Source organism: Falco cherrug, chromosome 13 (assembly GCF_023634085.1).
Source record: "Falco cherrug isolate bFalChe1 chromosome 13, bFalChe1.pri, whole genome shotgun sequence".
NCBI lineage: Eukaryota > Metazoa > Chordata > Aves > Falconiformes > Falconidae > Falco > Falco cherrug.
Genome location: NC_073709.1, coordinates 14,104,832 through 14,128,394, shown reverse-complemented (window position 1 = coordinate 14,128,394; position 23,563 = coordinate 14,104,832). Strand labels below are relative to the sequence as shown.

Below are 23,563 nucleotides of genomic sequence, written 5' to 3'. Positions count from 1 at the left end.
AATTTCCACAGGAACTAAGAAAAATGTTATCTGGAACTGCTGGACTTCTGGAATCCTGTCCTGAGAAGGTGGGTGCAGATTTGCATGACTGGAATGGTATCTCTCTCTCCTCTTTGGTATGAGGGCACATTCTTTTCATTATTATTAATGTGATTAATCAGTGAGGTTTTTTCTACATTCTTAATGGTTAAACATGCTATTCATGGTTATGTCTGTAATTTAAATTATTTTGCCAGCATTCAAGATGACTGTGTATGTGTGGATACTTTCTTTCTCTTGATTAAACGGTATTATTTTTAAAAAAATAAAATTAAACTTTTATGAAATAACACTGGATCCTGAGTGCTGTTTGTTTAAAAATTATTCTCTAAAGAGGATTTTAAAAGTGCAGGCTACTTCAAGGTATTAATAATGGCAAGAGATGGCACTAGATTCTGAAGCTTCTTGATTCATAGGGCCTTTATGGCCCTACAGTAATATAATTTCTGTCTCTCTTGGAAGAGCTGTGTAAAGTAGTGAAAAAGGCTTTTTAAAATTCCTGTCTCTTGACTTAATCTGGAATCTTCCAGCTATATTTAAACTCAAATACTATGTTAAATTATTCATGCAAACTTTTTGTCATATGTTCACAGAAGTCCCTTGTTAACTCTCCTTGCAATTATTTCACCTGAGGGAGATGGTGCCGTGTCTCACCAACAAAACTGTCCTGACAGCAGCTACCAGGCATGTAAAAGAATAAAGACAAACAACAGCCTGTTTTTTTGCATAGCTTTATCATAGCAGTTGATTATTCTAGAAAACAATGTGTAAGAGATTGCTTCTTGCAAGGCTGCAAGTACTTTAGGCTTTGTGCAGTCCCACAATCCTGGTATCTGAAAGTGAATAAACAAACTGGCACCAATATGTATATATATATACACACACACGTATATACAATAACATTTGTGCAATCCATACAGTATGTAGATAGGCTCATCCTGCTTTATATGTGATTAAAAAACATAAACTAGTTTGTTGCTGCTGATCAGGGAACGAGAGCACTTTAGAAATATTTCTTTTCCCCACACAAGCTCTGCACAATGCTAACGCGTTTCCTAGCAGCAGTGCCTGGTAAGTCTTGCCCATTTGTATAATCTTAAGTATTGAATTATCAGCTCTCAGCTTGCTGTTGCGTTATAGATCAGCTTTCCCTTTCTTGTTCCTTAATTTGCTACTGCAAAGGCTGACTGGTAAACTAATTACCATAGCACTGACATCCTTTGGCTAATAGAAGTGTGTCTAGAAGAGACTGCCTGTACTTTCATCGCTTTCTTCAGTAACCAAAGCAGCAGAGTAGCAGAGATCCAGCTACCCTAGAAAATAAAATAAGCATGTATTTGTGCTGATAAGGTATTCAGAAACGTGGCACAGTACAGCTAGTGACGCACGGCAGCATTTTAACCTTGTTCTTTAGCAAAAATTACTTCCTGCCTGCAGCAGGAGAGAAGCATTGGTTGGAGTTGCTAATCTGGTAGCCTCATGGAGGTGAAGCTGTCTGCAGCTTCATCTCCCCCAGTCCAGCCAGTAGCAAGGCTGAGTGTGCACTCCCAGGAGGCACGCATACACACAAATATGTGTATGTGTATCCATGTGGCCAGCCACACAAGTAAATACACGTAAACCCAGAAAACAGCACTTCTGCAAATGGAAACAGGACGAACAGCATCATTCTGTTCCCCTCTCTGGAGTGAAGGTCATTAGTGGAACATGCAGATGAACATACAGCATGGGTCCCTCCAGTAACAGGCCTTTGGTGCTCATTTCTCCAGTGGCTGGCCCTGGATCCTTGCTCGCTCCAGCTGCAGACACCTGGTCATACAAATCCCCAAGTCCACTGCTCCGCTCATGTGCTGGTACTGGGACCTCCTTGTACCCACAACACAGGTGCACACAGATTGTGGATCCCTTCCATAACTGGCCTTAGGCAGTCCGCCCTGTAGCTGACCCTGGTGCCCTCCTGCCTCCGATCCTCTCAGACAGAACCTGACGGCACAGCTGGAAGGACTGAAGAAAGTCTGGAGAGCTGAAAGTAGTGGGAGGCTGCTAGGGTAGGAGGGGAAGTGTCATACGTGTTTATCCTGCTCTTGATCTTCCCATGGCATCTGGTTTTAGTTAATACTGCCAACAGGCTGTTCAGCGAACCAGTGCGTGATCTGAGCTGGAGCTGCTGTTCCTAGATACCCGGTGAGTGCAGTGGTATTTCTGGCAGCCAGCAGGGTGTCTGTAACACAGTGGCTGGATTCTGCTGCGCCTGGGCACTCCGGAAAAGCTGCAGCATCCTCAGATGAATTACTAAAAAATTTTATTTTGATGCAACAGTGATGAGCAGCACTTTAACATGCACGCTCTGCACCTTGTAATGCTCGAGTGTGTTTCATGCTGTTCCACAAGTGCAGATTTCAGGATGCCTCAGTCATGGGGATTTTTGACAACCACAGAGCAAACGGACAACACCTGCAGTGGGGTACAGGCTATAACAAAATAAGGTTGGCGTCTTTGGTTTCCTGTAGGAGCGAAGTTTAAACCATCAGGGTGTGTGTCCTCCACCTCAGTGACCCGTTCCAGGCCAGTCCAACGAGCCCGGTGGCAGGGCCGTTGCGCAGAGCTGAAGGTTAGTTACACTTTCCCTGTAAAGACGATGGCAACTGAGGGAACTGAACGGTGTCACACCCCTGCCCTGCCCCCAGAGGCTACAATAATTTTACAAAAAGCAGCCAGAGCACTGCCGCAAGGAGTTTCACCGTCAGCACGAAGCCGGGCAAGCTCCGGGGCACGGAGCACAGGCCGCCGCGGCAGGACAGGCCATCACCCTCCGGTTCGCGCAAACCCACCCGGGGGAAACGAGGCCCGCGGAAGCCGCGATCTCCATTTATTGATTTTATTTCGCCGCGCAACCGCGACACCCACCGCTGGCCCCCGCCCGCCTCCCCCGCGGGCGGCCCTACGGCGGCCGCCAGGGGCCCCGCGGCGCGTGGCATGCCGGGATTCGTGGTCCCGGCGGGGTCCCCCCGGGCGGGGCGGCGCTCGCTCACTGAGGCGGTTTGGCCCCTCCGCCGCCCCGTCCCCCTCCGCCTGTTGCCGCGGCGCCGCTCGCCACAGCACATTCCAGCGTGGGGTCTGCGGCGGGGAGGGGGCGAGGGTCCTTCCCCGGGGCCTGTCCGCGGCGGCGCCTGAAAAGAGAGGAGGGAGCCTTGGCCCGCCCCGGGCTGGTGGCCCACAGAAGCAGCCTGGCGCCCGTCTCTGGCACCCGCGCCTCCGGTTATCGACGCTGCCTGGCTCGGCGGGCAGGCGGAGACCGGCGCGGAAGGCGGCGGCGCCGATCAGGCATAGCGGTGGGCGGCCCGAGAGAAGCCGGGTGAAGGGTCAGGCCGGGGCCCTGCGCTCCCCGCTCCCTCCCCACCCTGACATGCCAACCCGGCAGTCGGCGGCGCAGCAGCGTGCGAGCAGCGTACGTGGGGCCGCCGGGCGGGGGGGCGGCGGGAGGCGGGCTGGGGCGTGCCAGGGGCTCCGGGGCACGGCGCGGTGTGGCGGCTGAGCCCGCCGCGGGGCCGGGATGGGCTGGGGGGCGGCAGGTGGCGGGGCTGCAGCTACTGGGGGAGCTGAGTCCCGCTGTCGCGCAGGTTCGCCCCCCGTGCCCCGCCGCAGGATGGAGTTCGAGCTGCTGGAAAGCGACGTGCTGGAGTCGCTGGAGGACCTGGGGTAGGTGTCGGGGCCGGTGCTGGGCGCGGGCCGGGAGCGGGGGCTCGGTCCGGGGGGGGGCGCCGCTGCCCGCCTCGCGCAGGCGGGGCCGGGGGGGCTGCGGCCCGGGCGGCACCTGGGGCGGTTCCTGCTCGTCGGAGCTCAGGGGCCGCCGCCGTAGCGGGGCTGGGGTGGCGCCGGCTGGGGCCGAGGAGAGCGCCGGGCCGGCCGGGCCGTGCTGTAGCTGCGCGGCCTCTGCCAGCCCTTCCTCGGGGCCTGCCGGCTGCCACGGGCCTGCCGCGCCGTCCGGCGGCGGGGCCAGCCTGGCCCAGCGTGGGGAGAGGAGAGGGAACCTCCTCAGAGGAGCCAGAGGACAAGAAAGCTTGTAGGCCTTGTATTTAGCACCAAATAATAGCAAAAACATTGTAAATAATGGAGTACTTTTGCCTTTCTTTTTTTTTTTTTTTTATTTTATGTAGCATAGGAAACATAAGGGAGAACAAGGAGAAGGTGCCCTGCTGCCAGCCTGCGTGCCTGTAAACTGGAGAGCTCAGTCAGGCGGCAGGCACAGTTTTACTGCTGCTGGTTCTCTGCAAACAGCTGTATTTACTCACATTGGCCGCATTCCCGTAAATCACTTTGTGGCTGGGGTCATTATGCTCCAACAAAGATTGTATTTCCAGGCTAAGCTGGTGGTGATATTTTCAAAGCCTGACAGATAGGCTTCTGTTTTGGCAGGTATTTCTCTGGCTGAAATGTGAAAAGGTCTCTGCCACAATGCACGTACCGGGATTGGCTTCTTTTTTCTGCCGTATGTTTAAAAGGAGATTAGTGACTTGAAGGAGTTGTGATTTGTGCTTCTTCTGTGTGTAATTATAGACAGAAAGTGATGGTGTTGATTTCTGACATAAATAAAGTGAACAATGAAAGCAGATTAAAAAGATCATATCAACCAAGATTGGCAGCAGTGGTTGAGAAGAAAATTTGGAAGGGGAAAGACATGGAGCTTCAACAGTATTGGTAACAACTGGGAAAACTACTGCATGTCACTAAATTATTTCTGTTTCTTTTTGTCTGGGAAGACTGTGGTGTTTGAGGTTTTAAGTTTTGGCAGCAGCTCCATGATCCTTCACAGTTCAACTTGTCTTCATGTTCTGGATAGAATAAATATTTCTAATATATTACTCGATTTCATTTTTTTAATAGCATTGCACAACAACAAGTTGTTTCTTTTTGGATCTGTGCCCAAGGTGCTCAGATGGTGGCTTCTTGCCTTGTAAGTCAGTTAGTTGAACTATTGAAAAAGCAAACAAACCGGACAGCATAATGTTACCAAAAGAGGAGTGTAGCTCTAGAATATGTGCCATTGGCAGGAAGGGAAGGAAAAAGCTGCTCGCAGTCAGGAATCTGCAAGTTGGATTACTGGCCAAATAGACGTGCAGCTGAAGTCATAATTATCAGAGATGATACAGTCAAGATGTCCTGTCTGTCAAAGAAAAATTCTAGAAAAGGGGCCTCTGATGTGACCAGTGACTTAAATCCAGATCCTGCCAATGCAAAAGGCTTGTCATCACTTCCCTTTTACTTTGATGTATAACTGGATGTTTCTATTCTGAGTCCCAGATGTTTTTATATATGTGTAGGTCCGAAACATCTGTGAGATGGGACTTAAACTTGCTCTGGTTGGCGTAGGAGTTTTCTAGCCTACCGTGGAAATGTAGTAGGGTTGTAATACATCAAATTACAGCTTTTCATCTGCAAATTACAGCTGCTAGTAGATTAACTCTGTGTTGTTAATCGAGCTGCTCTGTGAGGTAAAAGTTATTTTTAAGCGTGGCTTCTTTTTTGGTTGGATGAAGTAACAGCCTGTTACAGTGCAAACTAAATCCTGTGTATATGATGTTAAGCACAAGAACAAAGTGTGCAGAGTAATATTTTAATTTGCTCTTTGAGATTTATTTTTTTTTTTAAATTCTGAGTTTTGCCAAGTGTTGACTGGACTCACTGGGTTGCTGTGACATAGTGGTTGACTTTACTTGGACATTTGAAAGAGGGATTTCAGTTCATTATCCTCACTTTTGGTTGTCTTTCTGTTTTGGGTGCAGTGTGTCGAAGTAATACTGTGCTTTTTTTCTTATATACACTGGTAAGCTCTGACTTTGTGCTTCCACCTGGTTAATAAGGCAGTCTTCTCCCTACTCTTCCTCCTTCCTCTGACAGAGTATCAGTACATAGGTGTCCTGAAAACTGTGTCTTTTAAGACCTGATCTGTAGACTTATGCTTTCTTACACTAGGCCTGATTTTTGGCTTATTTTGTTTATGCAAAGAACTAATTCTATTTATTTTTCTTGTGTCCATTTAAGAAGGTGATTTTTCAAAAGAGTTTTGCAGGTCACTTTTGTAACATTTGTATGGAAGACTTTGTTTTGCATGGCAATCCTTTAATACATGATAGGAAATGACTGAAAAGTTGGGAGCTCAGCAGTGATTATTCAACATACTGTAAAGTGGTGCTCAAGAATGATACTTTTGAAACTGCAGCTGGCCTAGATAGATATATTGTAACTAACATCTTCAAGAGCTAGAGGCAGAGAAGTTGCCCCTGTATGTGATAACATTTTCCAGCCTTAAACCTTTGATGATGATATTTTGTGACAATCTCTTTGGCAGTATGCTAATGTGCACGGAAATGCTGAGTTTACTCAGATGTTTTCAGTATGCTTTTTTTTTTTTAAGAGTTCAGTACAGGAATCTTACCTGTTTTGATGTTCAGTGTTGCAGATGTGATGAGGGTGTATCTCTCAATATGTATACAGCATAAAATACATGTACTACAGGACATCAGTCATAGCAAATGTTAATAAACTGTGCTTTTGTTTTTTCAGTTACAAAGGTCCATTGTTAGATGATGGCGCGTTGGCTCAGGCAGTCTCTCGTGGAGCCAGTTCCCCTGAATTCACCAAACTCTGTGCTTGGTTGGTATCTGAGTTACGGCTGTTCTGTAAACTAGAGGAAAATGTTCAGGCAACTAACAGTAAGTAGCCATAACTCTAGCACAGTTGTACACTTAATGTGTGTTCTTTGCATGCTGTAAAGATTTGGGCTGACAATTGCTAAATCTTTTGTACCAGGCAGTACTGTCTGCATGCTGTCAGGTTTTGGATATTTTCCACCTCAAACTTGCCTAATGAACAGCCAGTACAGGTTCAAATGATAGCGAGGATAAACAGTCTGTCTTCTGAAATTAGCTTTTTTCTTTTAATTGTTCAACCATAGAGTTTTTTTTAAAGTTCTTGGATGGGTTTAAAGAAACATTAATGGTGGGGTTTTTAATTAGATCATGAGAATACTTCTATTTCAACACTTCTGTTTGTAATTTTGATGTAAGTAGTACATGCTGTTCAAGGGAACATTCTCTTGACTACAGTACCATATTTTCTTTTTATTGTTGGTTACCTTAACTTTGTGCTTACTATGTATTTTTCCCTCCGTATGAAACACACTGTGATAAGGAGCCTGAAAATATTTATTGGTTTGGTGGTGAAAGCAAACCTTAGTTTTCCAAAAATGTTATTTTTGGTCAGTAGTCATGACATTCTACAGATTAAATTGTTAAATTGGTATGATAACCTGTACTTCTGAATGTCTACTGTATTAATTCATAATGCCTTAATGAGCTTAATTTTCAATCTACTCCATGGTCAAAGATCAGTGTCTTTCACCTCAACATGTGTTCTTTTCCTGTTTCTTTCTGGTTTTGACACGTTCATCCTTTCTTCTTTGAGTGCATTGGGCTCAATTTCTCTGTAACAATACAGCATCTCAACTATTGTGGTAGTATAAGGTTCCTACTACACATTTTGTGTAAAAATACAGTCCAGAAGTGTTGTAACAACTATTTCAAATTCTCAAAACACAGTGATAAAAATTTTATTTGTAGTACCATCAAGTCCTGCCTTCATTTTATGTGACTTGAGTTTATAAATAATACGTGTTTTGGATTGAAGTCCCTTTTCAAAAGAAGAAAACTGTTACCTCTCATTAATCACTGTTTTTTGCATAACTTGGTTTAAATTCAGATTAGTTTCACTAATTTCTGACACAAATATCAGTTTAGGCTTTGGTTTATGTGACTCAATTATTTGTAAAAGATATTGGTATGAAATAAGATCAGTTGATGAATGCGAGCTTACAGGGAGAAGTAGTAAAAACATGAGAGCTCATAAACCATATTATTCATGACTTTATCAGAACTATCCAATACATTTGTAGTAGGAAGAGTTAGTTGATACTTAAAATACCGCTGTAAAATTGGTGATGGTTTTAATGTCAGTTTTCATTGAAGAAATTACCAGTGGCTGGCTGTTGAAGTTGGGAAAAGCTGTCAGTGAAATGTCATTTTACAATAATGAGGAATATTATGGCTCCAAATAGGTTGTGCTATGTCTTTAAGAAACTCAAAGAACGCATTTGTCTTCCGTTAAAAGCAAGGCTTTAATGTTAAATAACAACTGGAGCAAAGCATCGTGCTTTTTTTCTTTTTTGTAAATAGCTAATTACTTCTAATTTTAGCCACATATATATATATATTAGTTGTAAACAAATTATTATTCTTTTCCTTCTAAGGTCCAAATGAAGCAGAAGAATTTCAACTCGAAATGAGTGGGTTGCTGGCTGAAATGAACTGTCCATACGCATCATTAACATCAGGAGATGTGACAAAACGTCTTCATAATCAAAAGAACTGTCTCTTGCTGCTTAGTAAGTTAAAAAGGGTGCTTGCAAGCAAACCTTGGTTTTGTGCAAGAATCATAGTATTGTTTCTTACGCTTAATGAGATACTGTTTTGTTTACCACAACATATAAAACCAGTTACCTGAAATTATGAATTATTTTTTCCTGTAATTTACAGTGTCAGAATATTGCACTTTTGGGTCTCATAAACTTACCAGTCACTCTGTAGCCGGTATATGATGGAAAATATTCTGAGTATTAACCTTTTTCATACTCACAAGCAAAAAGCCTGTCCTGTTGCTTCTCAAAAGGTACTCTGAAGGGGGAATGATTTGAAGACTTCTGCCAGGATTTAGCAACTGAACTTTGTTTAGAAAGGTTGTAAAACTGACCACTAACATCAGATGCGTCATCGTTTTGGAGCCCCCACTGTGATTACTTGCAAGGTGCAAATAGACTTGCATTTTCCTACACTCTGACAATTAGAATTGTGAAAAAGCAAAAATGTTTTATCCCAACTCCAGTTCTTTTGATCATCTCGTTTAGTAAATAGCTACACTGTTGCTTTCTGCTGATTGAAATTAGCAGTAGCAACAGTGATGTCTTTCCTTTACTATTTCACCCAGCAGATCTCAGTACCTAAATTGGTTTTATCCCTGCTTAGGAAATGTTAAAGGAGAAGAAATAGTACTTAAATTTGGTGAAAGTATGTGATTGTTAGGTATCCTGTAGTATGTGAGCCATAAAACCAGACTTTTTTTTCAGGAGAAACAGAACAACCCTCTTTAGTGGAATGCCAGGCTATTTTACATTTTAATGAAGTACAGCACAGTTTATGTCAATTGGAAGATGTAGCAGTATTACTGGGGTGTAAGTAGTTAGGATTGTCTTGGTGTGCAGCATCACTAGAATACAATATTAAGTACTGGCATCTGCAAAAATAAGTACAAGAGTTTTCAGGTTGGTTCAGAAAAGGTCTGCCAAAAAGAATCATTATCTGGAGAACATTTATGTCTCACAGTGATAGACTTCTAAGTATTTGTCAGAGGAAGTTGAAGGTAGCTTGAATTCTTGAAACAAAATGCTGCTGCTGATTTGTTTTTCAGGAGGTCCTAACAGGGTGTAAATAATTAAAAGTTGAATATAAGAAAAATCTGTACAGTTGAAAGAACTTGCAAAGGATTCTTTCCTGCTTTTACATATTTGAAGAAATTTATAATTTATAAGGTGTTACATGTCTTTAGCAGAAGACATTCTAGAAATCTAGAAGTAATTCTAGAGATCATTAAAATCCTTTGTTCTTTTTTTAATCTTTTGATCTGTCACAATTTTATAGGTAGTAAGCTGCTTTTGTATAGCCGTGGGTTTACATCCCTGCTTACTAAGTCTGTCTATCAATGCAGTATCTACTTTTCGATCCTAATTTTTAGAAATAATTATCGCTATGATCATCCAGCATGATGAATAATAAAACTATTGTTAAAACCATGCATTTTTTTCAGTTCAAAAGTTGGGACAATCACAAGCAAAGGCTGTGTGCTAAATTTATATCACTGTAACTGACACCTAATGCTGAAATTTTGGGTGTATACCATGTTCAGAAATAGTGATTTTAATATTTTTTTTGTTTGATCAGGGAGTTGTAATGTGATGGTAGGCTCTTGCAGTTCCGATACTGAAGAGCACTACAGGCATTCTAGCTTCTATTTTGTCAGTTACTGCCTTCCTTTCTGGAATTATTGTAAACCTGAATTCTTGATAGCGCTTTTAAAAGTGGAGTTATTTTTTCACTCTGCATCTTGCCTGCGGAAGTAGAGGAGATTCATCCAACATTTCATTTCTCTCTACTCATTTCATTGCTTTGTTTCCTAGAGCCTCAAGGAGTGCTTGCTTGTCTAGCTTAAAGCACATATCCCAGCCCTTCATCCTGCTTATTTCTATGTTCCTAGTCTCCTGTCCTTGCTGGGCAAAGCCTGAAGGAAGAGATCTGTGCTCTGTTGAACTCTTGTGATTAATACCTGTTGGAATCATAGAGATTTTTTCCAGGCTTTAATTGGTTGTGCTAAACTTTTCCCGTTTGTTGTGGTTTTAGCATTGGACTCAGTGATCAGTGTTCTGTAGATAACAAAATTATAGCCCTCACTCTTTCTAAAACAGTCCATTTGCACATTTGTTGGTTGTAAACACTTGAGTTCTCACTGGTTCTAAAATAACTTAACTCGGCTATATCTGATGCTGAAATCTAATTTTTCTTACCCCAGCATACCTCATCTCAGAACTGGAAGCTGCCAGAATGCTGTGTGTGAATGCCCCTCCTAAAAAAGCACAGGAAGGAGGTGGCAGTGAAGTCTTTCAGGAGCTAAAAGGCATATGTATTGCTTTAGGGATGTCCAAGCCTCCCGCCAACATAACGATGTTCCAGTTCTTCAGTGGAATTGAAAAAAAAGTAAGATCCAAAGGAACAAAACGAGAATATTTATGATGTTACTGTTTTGATGGAAAATAGTTCTGCTACCAGGGAGAGATTTGCCTCTTGTGAAGCTCCAGCGTTTGAATTGTGAAGGGAAGTTAAAGTGGTTTACTGAGTATGCCAAGAGTCAGGATTTTGAAAATTAATTTAAAGGCTTTTTCCACGCCAAGGCATGAGGTCAGGGACTACCGCTATCATTGCCTTCTGGGGTGAGGTATTTCTTACTCTGCTCTAGGTTATAATGTCAACACCTGTTGCAGAAGACATGGAAAATGCTGAGTTTAGGCCTCAGGAGGAAGAACACTAAGGAAAAATGCATTCAAAGAAATACACCTAAACAAATTTTTACAGGAACCTACTGTTTTGAAAATGATTAGGTTAAAAGGTGTTGTAACTAAAGTAAAGTTTACGCCTTTTCCCTAAGGCTTATAAAGTGGGGAAATTAAGTCGAAGAGACTGTCCAGTGCACAGGCCAAAGGTTGGGGACAGAGTTTTTAACTTACATTAAATAACTTAACTTGCAGGATAGGGGAGAGCAGAAGAGAACTTTTGTGAATTGTCAAGAACAGATACAATTACAAAGCTCCCCAGAAGACTTTCAGAGAAGCTGACTAACCTTTTAGTTGCATTGCACTTAAATCTAAGCAACTGAAAGCAGTGCTTCATTTGTTTGCACAAAATCAGTTTGGATTGACCCATGTAAGGGGAAGAGAATGGGTTTTTCCAGCACAAGTCTAAGGTGTAGAATGGAAGCAGTTTGTTTTCTAGTTTTGTCATTGTCATGGGCATTAAATAGATACGTAAGAAATCTGTGCTTCTGTTTTCTATAAAAGGTAGAAAATATTCGTAACAATGAACAATGCTATCAAGCTTTGCTGGTGAAAAAGACTCTATAAAAATTCAGAATACAAAGTAGATGAAAATCTTTTTAATCTGGGAATTCTGTTATGTTTTACTAATTGACTTTTTTTACATTGCCTTGCAAGGTTAATTGAATGTTAACTCAATAATTTATATCCATAGGTGGTTATATTGGAAAAAAAAAGGAAAAAAAGAACAATCCTTATAGATTAATAAAATAAATTGGGAATTTCCAATTGCAGAGTTTTCTTTAAATCATAGCTGTGGTGTTTACAGTCTAAACACTTTGGGTGTTGGTAGAGTTTGAGAAGGAAAAAGTAAAGCTGACTAATAACTGAAAAACTTATTTCACTTTGTAAATGAAAATACATCACAAAGTTGAGCGAAATGTGAAAGTTTTACGCTTGACTGTAAGATGGTACTTATAACAAGAGATCACCCTGAAGTTTTCTTAGTTTTAAAAAGTGAGTCTTAGAATGGCAATATTCTACATATTCTGATGTAGCATGTGAAAATCAAGCTACCTTTTTCTTCACATATACATATTATAGTTTGGAGTAGGATCTTTGTATAACTGACTCTCTTAATGATCCACCATGTTAAAAAAAGAAACTGCTGATACTTGAATGAACTGCTACCTCTGCTATTCTGAAAGCATTTGGTTTTAAAAGTCTTCGAGTTAAACTGGGCTCAGCACCTTTGGAAAACCAGGTCACCGAACATGTTAAATCAATTGCTGGAATAAACAGCCAAGGAAATTGGAAAATGTGGTTTGCAGCAGTGGAAAAGTGAAGTTTCATAACTCCAGTCTACTTTGATCCAAGTTTTTGTTGTTGCTACTCTGTTTCTTACCCCTGAAGTCCTCAGAAATTTTTAAATGAGAAAGATAACCTAAGCTGTGCCCAAACTTTTAAAATGCAAGTTAAATTTAAATTTTCATATTGAAGATTTTCTTCTTTTGATTGTGCAGAGATGGGTCCTTCTTTAGGTTGCATTATATTTCACATAGTCTTAATACAACCTTTTTGATACAAGCATGGTGTATTTTTTTCTGAATTAAGGAGATGATGTGTAGAATAATCAGTCTGTCTTCAAGGGGAGCTGTATGTATCTCATAGAATATTTCTGTTTTAACTGTAGGTCAATCTATAGTCCTTTCTCTTAACTTCTAAATAATTATAGCTAAGACTACCACAAATATAAAAATAGTTGCTTTCCAAAAGAAGTGTGCTTGGTTCTCTGTCCCAGAGAAAACAACTTGATATGGGAGGTTGCTCTGTCATGCCTATGACTGTCTGAGTGTCCTCTGTTGTAATTTAAATAATGAAAAATTAATTTTTTTGGCTAATGCTTATGTTTTCATATGTCATGTCTCCTAACAGCTGAAGGAAACCCTAGCAAAAGTTCCACCTAATCACGTTGGAAAACCTTTACTGAAGAAACAACTGGGACCTGCTCACTGGGTAAGTAGTGGCAGATATTGGAGTCTGTTTCCCTTTCAGGTATATAAAATACTGATCTTTATTCTATGTGTAATGCTGCAAAACATTTTTCTCCTCTCTTTCTGAAGACGTAGAGACAATTTCTTGCAGTATTTTACATATGTGTTGGTACAATAAGTGTTCAGCAACTGATAAGATCTTAGGCTCGTGAAACTGTATGTCCAGATGCAGGCAAAAGTTTTCCAAAATAAAGGATATTTAGAGTGGTGGTGCTGACTTGCATGCTTGTGCAGTAGCTTAAGGCTTCTCCTGGCCCTTGCCAGCGCTGTCTGTGTGACCTAGCCTGGTTGAGGTGGTGTCACATCCCCTCCTGTGGCTTCTTTCCAGCTAACCTGTGGGTCTTCCCATCATTTCCTCCTCTCTTTCTGTCCTATTGGAGTAGTTGGCTTCCTTCACAGCCTGTTCTCCAAGAAGCAGTGAGTGTGCAGGTGGAAGCTGGGAGAGGCTGCACACCCCAGCTGCAGAGCCACAGTCATCTTGAGCTGGCTTTTGTCACCTGCTCTTTTAGAAGGATGGTGCCTGCACTGGCACAAAGCTATAGCTACTGCTGCAAGAATGTGAGTCTGTCTTGTGTTGCTTGCTTAAGGTTGAAGCTCATTTACTCCCAACAGTCTGCTTCCTTCAGTGTTGGTATTGTTAAGGCTGAAAGTGGGCCCCACCACCCACCTCCAGCCATGCTTCAGTCAATACATAAATTATTTCCTTAACGGTGCGTATCTCAACTGTTGCTTGCCTAACCACTGTCTGCTACCAGGTGTGTTTCTAGTGATGGCTTTTCCCTGCAGGGCACGTCGTTTTCTTGTCTATATGCAGATTGTGCTTTAATCAAGATCCTCTTACAGTACTTTACTTACTTTTAGTCCTGTCTTTGCTCTATCTTTGTCCCTAAGCTTACTGCTTTTTAAGCAGTCAAGGGCACCCTGGTCCCTAGGACTTATGTATGTCCTTACATTTCTTTCAGCTTGTTGCATGTAGTATTTTTGTACTTTTGCTTCTCTGTCCTGGTGGGTGTTGAGAAATGCCTCAGCAGTCTGTGCAGTTCTTATGTGCCTGCTGAAAAACAGACAACTGGGCTCTTAGAAATGGCAGAAGGCTGAACATGAGGATAACAGAGCCTTTGAAGCCTTCAGGAAAATACTGTCAACAGGCATAGCTTGATGTGAACCCATTTGGCAATTGCAGGCTTAAGTTCTGCTTAGTGTATCTCTGTGTGTCTTGCTGTCTTCCATCCACATAGTTTTTCTTAAGCAGAAGCATTTTATTTATGATCTATAGGTTATGTTTGCAAATTTTTGTTTCAGGAAAAAATTGAAGCAATTAATCAAGCCATAGTCAACGAATATGAAGTCCGAAGAAAACTGTTAGTCAAACGTTTGGATGTTACTGTGCAGTCCTTCGGCTGGTCAGATAGAGCTAAGGTACAAACAACTTGCTGTGAAGTCCTGGTTGATGGTTATGCTTTATAATAAGTAACGCTGGGAAACTGCTTCATTGTTTCATCCTTCATGAGAAAGAAATAACTCTAGGAGTTGTTTGGTTTTCGTTTGAGTTTCTGAAAAAGTTTATGACAGTGTAAGATGGCAAAAAAATTTACTTAGAACCTATTGGTTGGATTTTGAAACTATGTAAAATGAGAAGGTAGACAATGTGTATCTATACACCAAAGTCAAAACGTACAGTTAAATAGGCCACTAGAATAAACTGGTAAGAGGAGATTACTGATACAAACATTTATGTTGAATACCATGACATCAGTTATTAAGTGGTGTGTCTGTATGATGGTGGAAAAGCATTTTCCTGTTGACCATCCCTTAACTTACTTTGTGCTGTCCACAGTGATCAGATTTCCTTAACTCAAAGTGTGTCTGCAAGCACAACTCCACAGATGCACATGAGAAAAGCTGCTAAGGCACTACTTGTTCTTACCTCATAGACAGGGTAACATCTTATGTGCTTTTGTCTTTGAACCATGCAAGTGGCTGTGACATGACATCAGTTCTCTGAGTATGTGATACATATTCTGCTTTTAAAGAGAATTACATGGTTTCCCTATTTCCTGTATTTCATAGTGAAGAAGGATGAGACTTAAAAATAGTACATATGATTTATTTTCTGGGAGTAAACCAGATTGCTAACATGCTGTTAATTATGCTGCTGGCAGTGTTTGAGGCTGAGTTATTAGTGATAAACTGACACATGAATCATCAAGTGGTTTTTTGTTGATAAATAATTTATTCAAAAAGCAACTATATTTTAATGATAAACTGTGACCTTAGGTTAAAAACCAGGGACTTACTAATTGTGTTAATGCTTTGGCATCCAAATTCTGGTTAGTTTTGTTGTGTTTGTTTTTTTTTTTTTCCTAGGAGAATTCCCAGACACTTTTGAACTTGACTAGCTACATAAAATCCTTCCGTAAAACCCACAAATTGTCTATATGCATTTATATCTATGCAAATCTAAATTTTTAGGACCATACCAATATGAAATTGGAGAATGTGGCTGTAGTATTCCAGACATGCAATACAGTTTAACAGTCAGTGCTTTAATACGTGATGGTGATTTTAAAAAATGATTTTAAAATGTAGAAAGATCAGAATATGGTAGTATAACTAATAACTTCTCCAGATAGTAGGAACACCAGTAAAAGCTTTGTAGTGTATTATTAAGGTTTTTTTTAAGTTCCAACATTTCATGTTCCACCTAAAAGCATAATATCATGTCACCAAAATGCTGTGTTCAGAGTTCAGTCAAACTTGCCAGTTAAGAACATACTACTGCTCTAGTGAATACTGTTGCTTCTCCTGTCTTTAGCCAGCATCAGGTAAATGATGTGCGTGTTTTCCTTCATTTTGAATAAACTCTGCTCAACTTGTAATATGAAAGTAGAAGCTTTTGATTCTAAAAACTTAACGCTGAGTCACTTGGAAATACATACTTGCAATTCCTCCCAGATCCAGTTTTCTGCCTTTAGATGGAGAATAGGATTTTAGGATTTAAAATTTGCTCCTAAGCTCTTGCCCTGTCAAGAGATTTGTTGGAAAACCTGGTTTGCCTGTCTCCATGCTGTCATCTGGGGTCCAGACAAAAAGCAGCTGTTTTGTCTGAGCGCAGATTGCAGTCTGGTTTGTCCTAACTGCATCACATCGTACTCTCTGTTAATAACAGAAGAGAGATGTAACTCATGTATTAACTCATGGCTGGTAGCACAGATTTCTGTTGTGTCAGTCAGTAGGAAACTGCTGTCATACTTTTGAGGTGTTCAAAAAAGCTGGTATAGTTTAATGCCAAAAGGCAAATAGAGGGAGAGAGTGCCTACAAGGCAAAGCTGATGTGTAGGATCTCATTTCTAGCTTGGATACTATATATATGGGACTGACTGAATTAGAACGAGCACTTGACAGCTTTAGTTCTGCCAGTACCTCTTGATGGCTTGCCTTTGTGAAGAAGCTGACTGGAACACAGAGTGTGGAAGAGCTAACAGCCTTTTCCTATTGATGCGGTGTTAGAGATAGGGTGATGCTAGCCTGACTGGCGTGGGTGTGGGTCAGGGTGCAGGTGCAGAAGGAGGTCTTGAGGCTGGACGTTGTCGTGTTTCACTTTCAGTAGCTTTTAGACATTAGCAGTTATTTGCATAACTATATGACACACTTCTATTCTGTGATTGACTGCCTGATAGTAATACAGTCTGCGTGTTAATCTTAAAATTGTCAGAAGATCAGTGACTTGGCAGTTTGGTCAGCATGATGTTTCCTATATTACTTAAGAAATAACTTTGATAAATGCTAGCATTGTTGGAGTGATTCTTAGTTACAAAGTGAGAACTCACTGGTTTTATATTAATTTTTGTTTGATTTGCCATAGTGTCTTGTTCTTCAGTGTTGATTTGATTACTTTTGTGAGGTGTCCAATTGTTTTCCTATTACTTTAGCTGACTAGGTTTTGTTTTCCTTCTTTCCAACAGAGTCAAACAGAAAAACTGGCTAAAGTCTACCAGCCAAAACGTGCCCTTTTATCTACTAAGTGCACTGTTTCCGTTGCAAATCTCTTGGCAGCTCGGCAGGATCTGTCCAAGATTATGAGAACAAGCAGTGGGTCCATTAGAGAGAAGACTGCATGTGCCATCAATAAGGTACCTTTGGTGACAAATGGCAGCTTCTGTTACAAATACTTAAGAAATTTTGAATGTTGTAATAAATCCTACTTTTTTTAGGATTGTAAGTGGAATTTGGAAATAAAGGATAAGAAACTTGGTGTTTATGTATTCCAAGTTATGCATCAGCGCATCATGGGAACTAACTGCAGTTTCACCTGTTTAGGTTCAGAGTGCCCCTTCTTAGGAGCAGTAAAAAATTGCTGAATATCTTTGAGTACTTTCAGTGGGAGTAGGGCTGCTCTGTCTTACCAGAATTACTGATGTTGTTACACTGCTACCTGATTCTGTCACCTTGTCTAAAAAAACACCTACATAGTAACTGTGTTTCTGGTCTTTGTATCACAAAGCAAGGATCTCACAAGTTCGATTCCCCTGTGTACACAAATAAAACAGATTAGTCAAGTGTGTAGTTTTAGTAATGACATAGTAGGAGTATGATTTAGACTAAGCAATTTAACTTGTTTAAAAATAATTATTTTACAGGAATAATAGGCTCAGAAAAGTACACGTGCTGAACTTGAAGCTCAGTAGCTAAGTACGGCAGTGTACTTGGTTCTTCAAAATTTGTGGGTGTACATGCATGCTTTTCTAAAGCCTTCTGGGTACCAACTGTATTTCAGGGAAAGTTCTAATTAATTTAAGATAGAATGGTGGTGAGCTGATTTGACCACACCCTCTCCACCCCAAATAATTTTTACATGGTTTTAGTGTAGTTGATGTGTGGAATGTAAGAAATTTAAGTGGGAAGACAGGTGTGACTGTATCATCAGGCCATATGTATGTTTTACTAGGAATGCGATACTGCCCTGCCCTGCTGCTGATCTGTATTCTGTTAACTTATCTCCATTATCAATATTAAATGTTTTCCAAGACAGTAACGTAAAGTAACAAAGTAACCTGCTTCCACTGAAGTTCTTCTGTTACATCCTTTTAAAACTTGGAACAGGACATTTGCATTGCTTCGTTTTAAGTCTTGCTGAATTCTTAATATCACAGCATCCTTAGACAGCTAAAGATTTCTAGAGTCTTGCTCAGTTCTGATCAGTGTTGTCTGATACCTGCTTGGCGTGTAAGCTTTTGCATGTCCTTACTGAAAAAAAGAAGTCTTTATATTTTGTGTACCAAGCCAATGGCTTCTACAGCAATTTAGAGCAGTAGTTAGGGGAGAGACTAGCCCAGGTCTCCTGACTTGTCTTGTTAACAGTGCTTGGAGTACTAGATAATCCCTGTTTCATTTTTATTAGTTGGAAACAAAGGTCTGTCACATTCAAACAGACAAAAGTTTACCTTGATGAAATCCTCTGGATATAAGAATCCATGAGCGGCTGCTGTTGTGTGTATCAGTAAATGTGACTCTTCTGTGAGGTGTTGCAACTCCTATGATGGTTCTCCCTTTCCCTTTGCAGGTGCTAATGGGCAGAGTGCCTGACAGGGGAGGAAGGCCCAATGAAATTGAACCACCACCTCCTGAGATGCCACCGTGGCAGAAAAGACCAGAGGCTGGCCCGCAACAAGGTGGCGGCAGAGGAGGAAGAGGTGGCTATGAATCTTCATATGGAGGGCGAGGAGGTTATGACCATGGCGGTCATGACCGAGGAGGCAGAGGAGGCTATGACTCATCCTATGGAGGGCGAGGAGGTCATGAACAAGGAAGCCATGATAGAGGGGGACGAGGAGGACGTGGTGGTTATGATCATGGCGGCAGAGGTGGCGGAAGAGGAAACAAGCTTCAAGGAGGTTGGACGGATGGTGGAGGTGGTGGCTACCAGGATGGCAGCTACAGAGAGAGCAACTACAGAGATGCAGGTTTTCAAACAGGTGGCTACCATGGTGGTGGTGGTGGCTACCAAGGAGGAGGCTATGGTGGCTACCAGTCATCTTCATATTCAGGAAGTGGCTACCAAGGGGGTGGCGGCAGCGGTGGCTACCAGCAAGACAACAGATATCAAGATGGTGGGTCCCACAGTGATCGAGGGGGTGGGCGTGGAGGAGGGAGGGGTGGCCGTGGCGGTCGCGGTGGCCGTGGTGGTCAAGGAGGAGGCTGGGGGGGCAGAGGTGGACAGAACTTTAATCAAGGGGGGCAGTTTGAGCAGCACTTCCAGCATGGGGGTTATCAGTATAATCAATCTGGCTTTGGACAAGGAAGACACTTTACGAGCTGAGGCTGCTAAAAACTTTTGCTTCAGCAGAGTTCATGTAATAGAAACCTAGTTTCAGAGGCCTGGCTTAATTGCTGCTTGAATTAGTACAGGTTTATACATGGCAGGTAGAATCTCTGGGTGGAATGTTCTGGATCGAGCAAGGTACAATTTCCTGTAGATCTGTCCTGCCCTCCCCATCCCCATCAACCTGTCTGAATTAAACACATCATCACTACCCACTGCACCCTAAACATCAACTTACAGCCATGCTTTTTAGATGTTGGATTGGTTTCCTCTGCTCAAAACACTTTTGTTCTGAAACTACCTGTTGTTTGCCTTCTGCTTTGATTTAGAGAAATACGAAGACCTGCCTGCTCAGATTTGTCTGTTATAATACACAATAGAACTTCTGCATTTTCCCCTCTATTCGCTGTTCAATTACTTGTTCTAAAACCAGTTCTGAGTACTGCTTTTTGGCTTGCTGGCCTCTTGCTTTAGTCATGAAGATGTTACATACACATGCGTGCACACAGAGTGAACTCCCTCTGACAAACAGGTTTTTTGTCTATTATATGAGCTCTACTGTGGATGCCATGTTCAGTAGCCTTATCTCCCGCTAAACAAAGTTTCCACACCTGCTCAACTCTGAAGACTGATTGCCGCCAAAATCTGCAAAGGTCATTTAAAACTAAGCTAAATTGTGAACCGATAGTGTGTGTAGGCCTGTAGTTAGGTGTAGCAATTCAAACTGACCTGCATCCATCCAAAACAAGTTGCTCCTCCTCCAAATCTAATTTTTACTTGAAATCAGCTGAAAGAAATGACAAACTGAAATTTATTTTATTTGCAAGTTAATACCACTGGCTCAGCAAATCTAGGGCAATTTGTTTTGGGGGTTGTCTTTTTAAATAAATGCACTACGGCCTGGGAAGATTAGTTCCTGCATGGAGGAAGCCCTTTTATTATTGCTGCAGAAAACAAAGCCTGGCTGAGTTTGATGTTCTAATGTTTGTGGTTTTTTTTTTTTTTCTTTACTGAAAGCCACATAATGCTTCTTGCTGGGTTTTTTGTGTACATAAACATTGTCAAGCTGTGAAAGGAAATGGCTGAAGGTGTGCTGTTGTATAAAAGGTGAGCAATAAAAGTATCTGTATGTTCCCTTTTGCTTTCGTTTCTTTTCCTTCTTGGTAGTAAAAAGAAGTTGCTACAGTAGCTGGGAATTTGTGGGGATTTCTGTCTGCTTAATCTATTTTACATTTTAATCTATTTTAGATGTTGTCCCAGCTGTACTATGCATTCTGCCCCCTGAGAAGCTGTCAGAACAGGATCTTACAGGTGGAATTGATCTTCAGTTGCTCTTGGGTTTTGTTCTATTCTTCCCTGTGAATTGGTGTAGTGGCATGTAGTGCTTTCTCGGGGTTCACTGTATAAAGCTGTTCTTAGGCTGTGTGAGCACTCATCTCCCAGATTGTGCTCCTGCGTGCCATGTGAACATGGTAACCTGTTTCTGGGAACTCTCCTGGTGCTCTTCATGCTTGTGGAAAATGTAGGTTTCCTGCTACTGTGCTTGGGTTGCTGTAGTAGAGGCTATGCTGATGGCAGAGTCTCTGGCTACCCCAGTGCCCTTGGGGCTGAATCCAGGTTGATGTGGGGCAGGAGGAGTTCCTTGAATAACAGAAATAACACGAGCGCTTGAGAAAATCTGTATAATGCTGGTGTTGCTGTAATTCAAGCTGATCATGTAAATAAGCTGATAAACAATGTAACAGTGTTTAGAACTGTTTTCCTTGTTTCATTCGATGATAAACCTGAGACTCTTGTTTAATTTATGGTGGCCACTAGGTGCTGCTAGTGACTCGCAGGTTGGAAACGAAGGTCCCTGCAAAAGGTACTTGCGAATCTGACTTCATGTCTCTCGTTTTTTAATGTTTCAAACAAATTTAACGAGCCTAATGAGGCAAAAATTTTCTGTATTCAGTCCAAGTCTTTGAGGATCACAGATATAGATCTATCCCAGCATAAACCAGTCCAAATTATGAGCATCTAAAAATGAATGGTGCTGCTTCACAAAGGTATTGATGGTTTCTTACAGCGGGATGCTCCAGAGAAGATACCTCCCTTGTGAGGAAGTAATACCTTCTTGTGAGTATTAGCTGGTGACTAGCTGCATTCATACAAAAACTAGTGGTTTTTTTAAGAATTAAGATTCCTTTAAGGGTCAGTCCTAGAGTGGTAAAGGTAGAGAGACTGACAGAGTTAAAGAGCCTTTTGCTGGGAATGTAGTATCTTCAAGTTGACAGCTTCTGCTTTTCTTCACACTGTTCCTCACTGCAAAGAGACTGGTGTTTTCTGTTGGTGCTGCAAACTTGTTCGTAGCAAGAGGGAACCCAGGAGGCTTTTCAGAGACCCTCTAGTTGTTTTGCATCAGCACTTTCAGAGACTTCTTTCTGTGCTCAAGCTGCCAGTTTTTCTGCAAGCCTATGACTGTTGTGGCAGCAGGTGGTCTCACTTCTGTACACTGTGACATGGTGAAATGATGCTGGGGTGAGGCAGGAGCACAGAGCTTCCCCTTCCCCCTTATTCCAGATAGCTTTTTCTTCTCAAAATATGTTGCTTCTCCTCTTCCCTCTTCCAGGAGTTAGGGTAAGCAGAGTCTCACTTTATTGCTGTTTGAGGGGGGGAAAGTTTAAAAAAAAATGTCAGAAGGCGGCAAAACAGGAGGCTTTACTCTCCAACAGGAAAGAAAACACTTTGCTTCTGCCAGCTGTTGTTGTTTTTCCTTACTGTATTGTTTCCTCCTAGTGTGCTGTGACTTCTTTGTTCTCCAGAGAAAACAAGCTTTGTATATGTGGAGAGAGCAGCTTTGATTAATGAAAGCAAACAGCTACTGCTTTGTTATTGTCTGTGTAATGCTCCAATATTTACTGTTTTCCAAACGTGATTCCCGTTGCACTGGAAGGAATCTCTTAACTGGAAGCTGGGAGAGGAGAGATGGGTTGTGGAGATTATTAGGCTTGTGGTGGATTGGATATAAGTGCTCAATTTCATTGTGCATCATGATTGAAAGGAGAACTCCAGTGGTTCAAGAAGGCAGTTAAGTAAGCAAGCACTTATACAGGGGAACAGTGTTCTTCCTTTTAACCATGGCTGTTTTTTCCAGTCTTCTTCCACAAGCTTTAAGCATCTTGTTCTGTTTTTCTATCTGCCTAACAACTTTTGTTTCCTAAAGACTTTCCTTGTGTTGCCCTACCATTCCATCTTAGGATCACTCTTTCTCAAGTGTTGTCATGCAGTAAAACTGCTATGGGGAGCAGGGGACACACTTACTTCCCACATCAGGCACATTAGCATGTGACTTAGAATACCATGATCCATATGCAGTGTGGTCACGGTTGGGTTTTCTTTTTGCAAGTCTAAGGCATGGATAAAAACTTGTCCCCTGTTGTGTGCAGAGCAGTAATGCAGCAAGGGAAAGGGCATCAAGCTGAGCTTTCACCATGCATCACTCACTCCAGGAAGCCTTTTGGCTTGTAGCTGTTCCCTGAGTAGTTTATCATCCTTAGGATTGGTGTTGGCTGGTAATCCCTAGCTCACTTCATGAGATTCCTCTGCTTTGCTAGTCAAAACCTCGAAGGTGGCCCCTGGAGGGGCTCTTCTACCTATGGGTTAGACTTCTCAGCCAGAGCTTGTGGGTAACCCTGCTTTAATGTGGTGGGGCCTTTGACTATGTGTCACCTTTAAACTGCTATTTGTATCTAAATTAATGAAAGTGGCAAGTGCCTCAAGCAGCCTCTGGCCTGATTAGAAAATAGACACTTACCAGTCAAGTAACTAAGAACTGGGAGGAAGGGGGGGCAAGATTCGTGTCAGTAGATAGTCATGAGAAGTGCCTGGAGCTTAAAGTCCTGTTGCCATGAGAGTAATGAGTCATGCACCTGGCAAATGAAAATTGTGCTGAAGTAGGATGAGTTGAGTGGGGAG

General features: G+C 41.8%; 1 protein-coding gene across 1 annotated transcript; it reads left to right on the top strand.

Annotated features, from left to right (window-relative positions):
- Nucleotides 1-3,107: 3,107 nt before the first annotated feature.
- On the top strand, nt 3,108-20,740 carry FAM98A (family with sequence similarity 98 member A). Its single transcript, XM_055726106.1, has 9 exons — nt 3,108-3,487; nt 3,660-3,738; nt 6,604-6,752; nt 8,345-8,479; nt 10,714-10,898; nt 13,166-13,246; nt 14,587-14,703; nt 17,250-17,417; nt 18,848-20,740. Exons 2-9 carry the CDS (start codon nt 3,686-3,688, stop codon nt 19,601-19,603), a joined length of 1,644 nt encoding a protein of 547 aa, XP_055582081.1. The 5' UTR covers nt 3,108-3,487; nt 3,660-3,685; the 3' UTR covers nt 19,604-20,740.
- Nucleotides 20,741-23,563: the final 2,823 nt, after the last annotated feature.

What these genes read in the sequence shown, in the direction of transcription:
- FAM98A (XM_055726106.1), top strand. Translation starts at nt 3,686, where the DNA reads ATGGAGTTCGAGCTGCTGGAAAGCGACGTGCTGGAGTCGCTGGAGGAC. An exon ending in AAATGTTCAGGCAACTAACA is followed by an intron (nt 6,753 to 8,344) that starts GTAAGTAGCCAT and finishes TTTCCTTCTAAG; the next exon opens with GTCCAAATGAAGCAGAAGAA. An exon ending in GCTGGTCAGATAGAGCTAAG is followed by an intron (nt 14,704 to 17,249) that starts GTACAAACAACT and finishes TCTTTCCAACAG; the next exon opens with AGTCAAACAGAAAAACTGGC.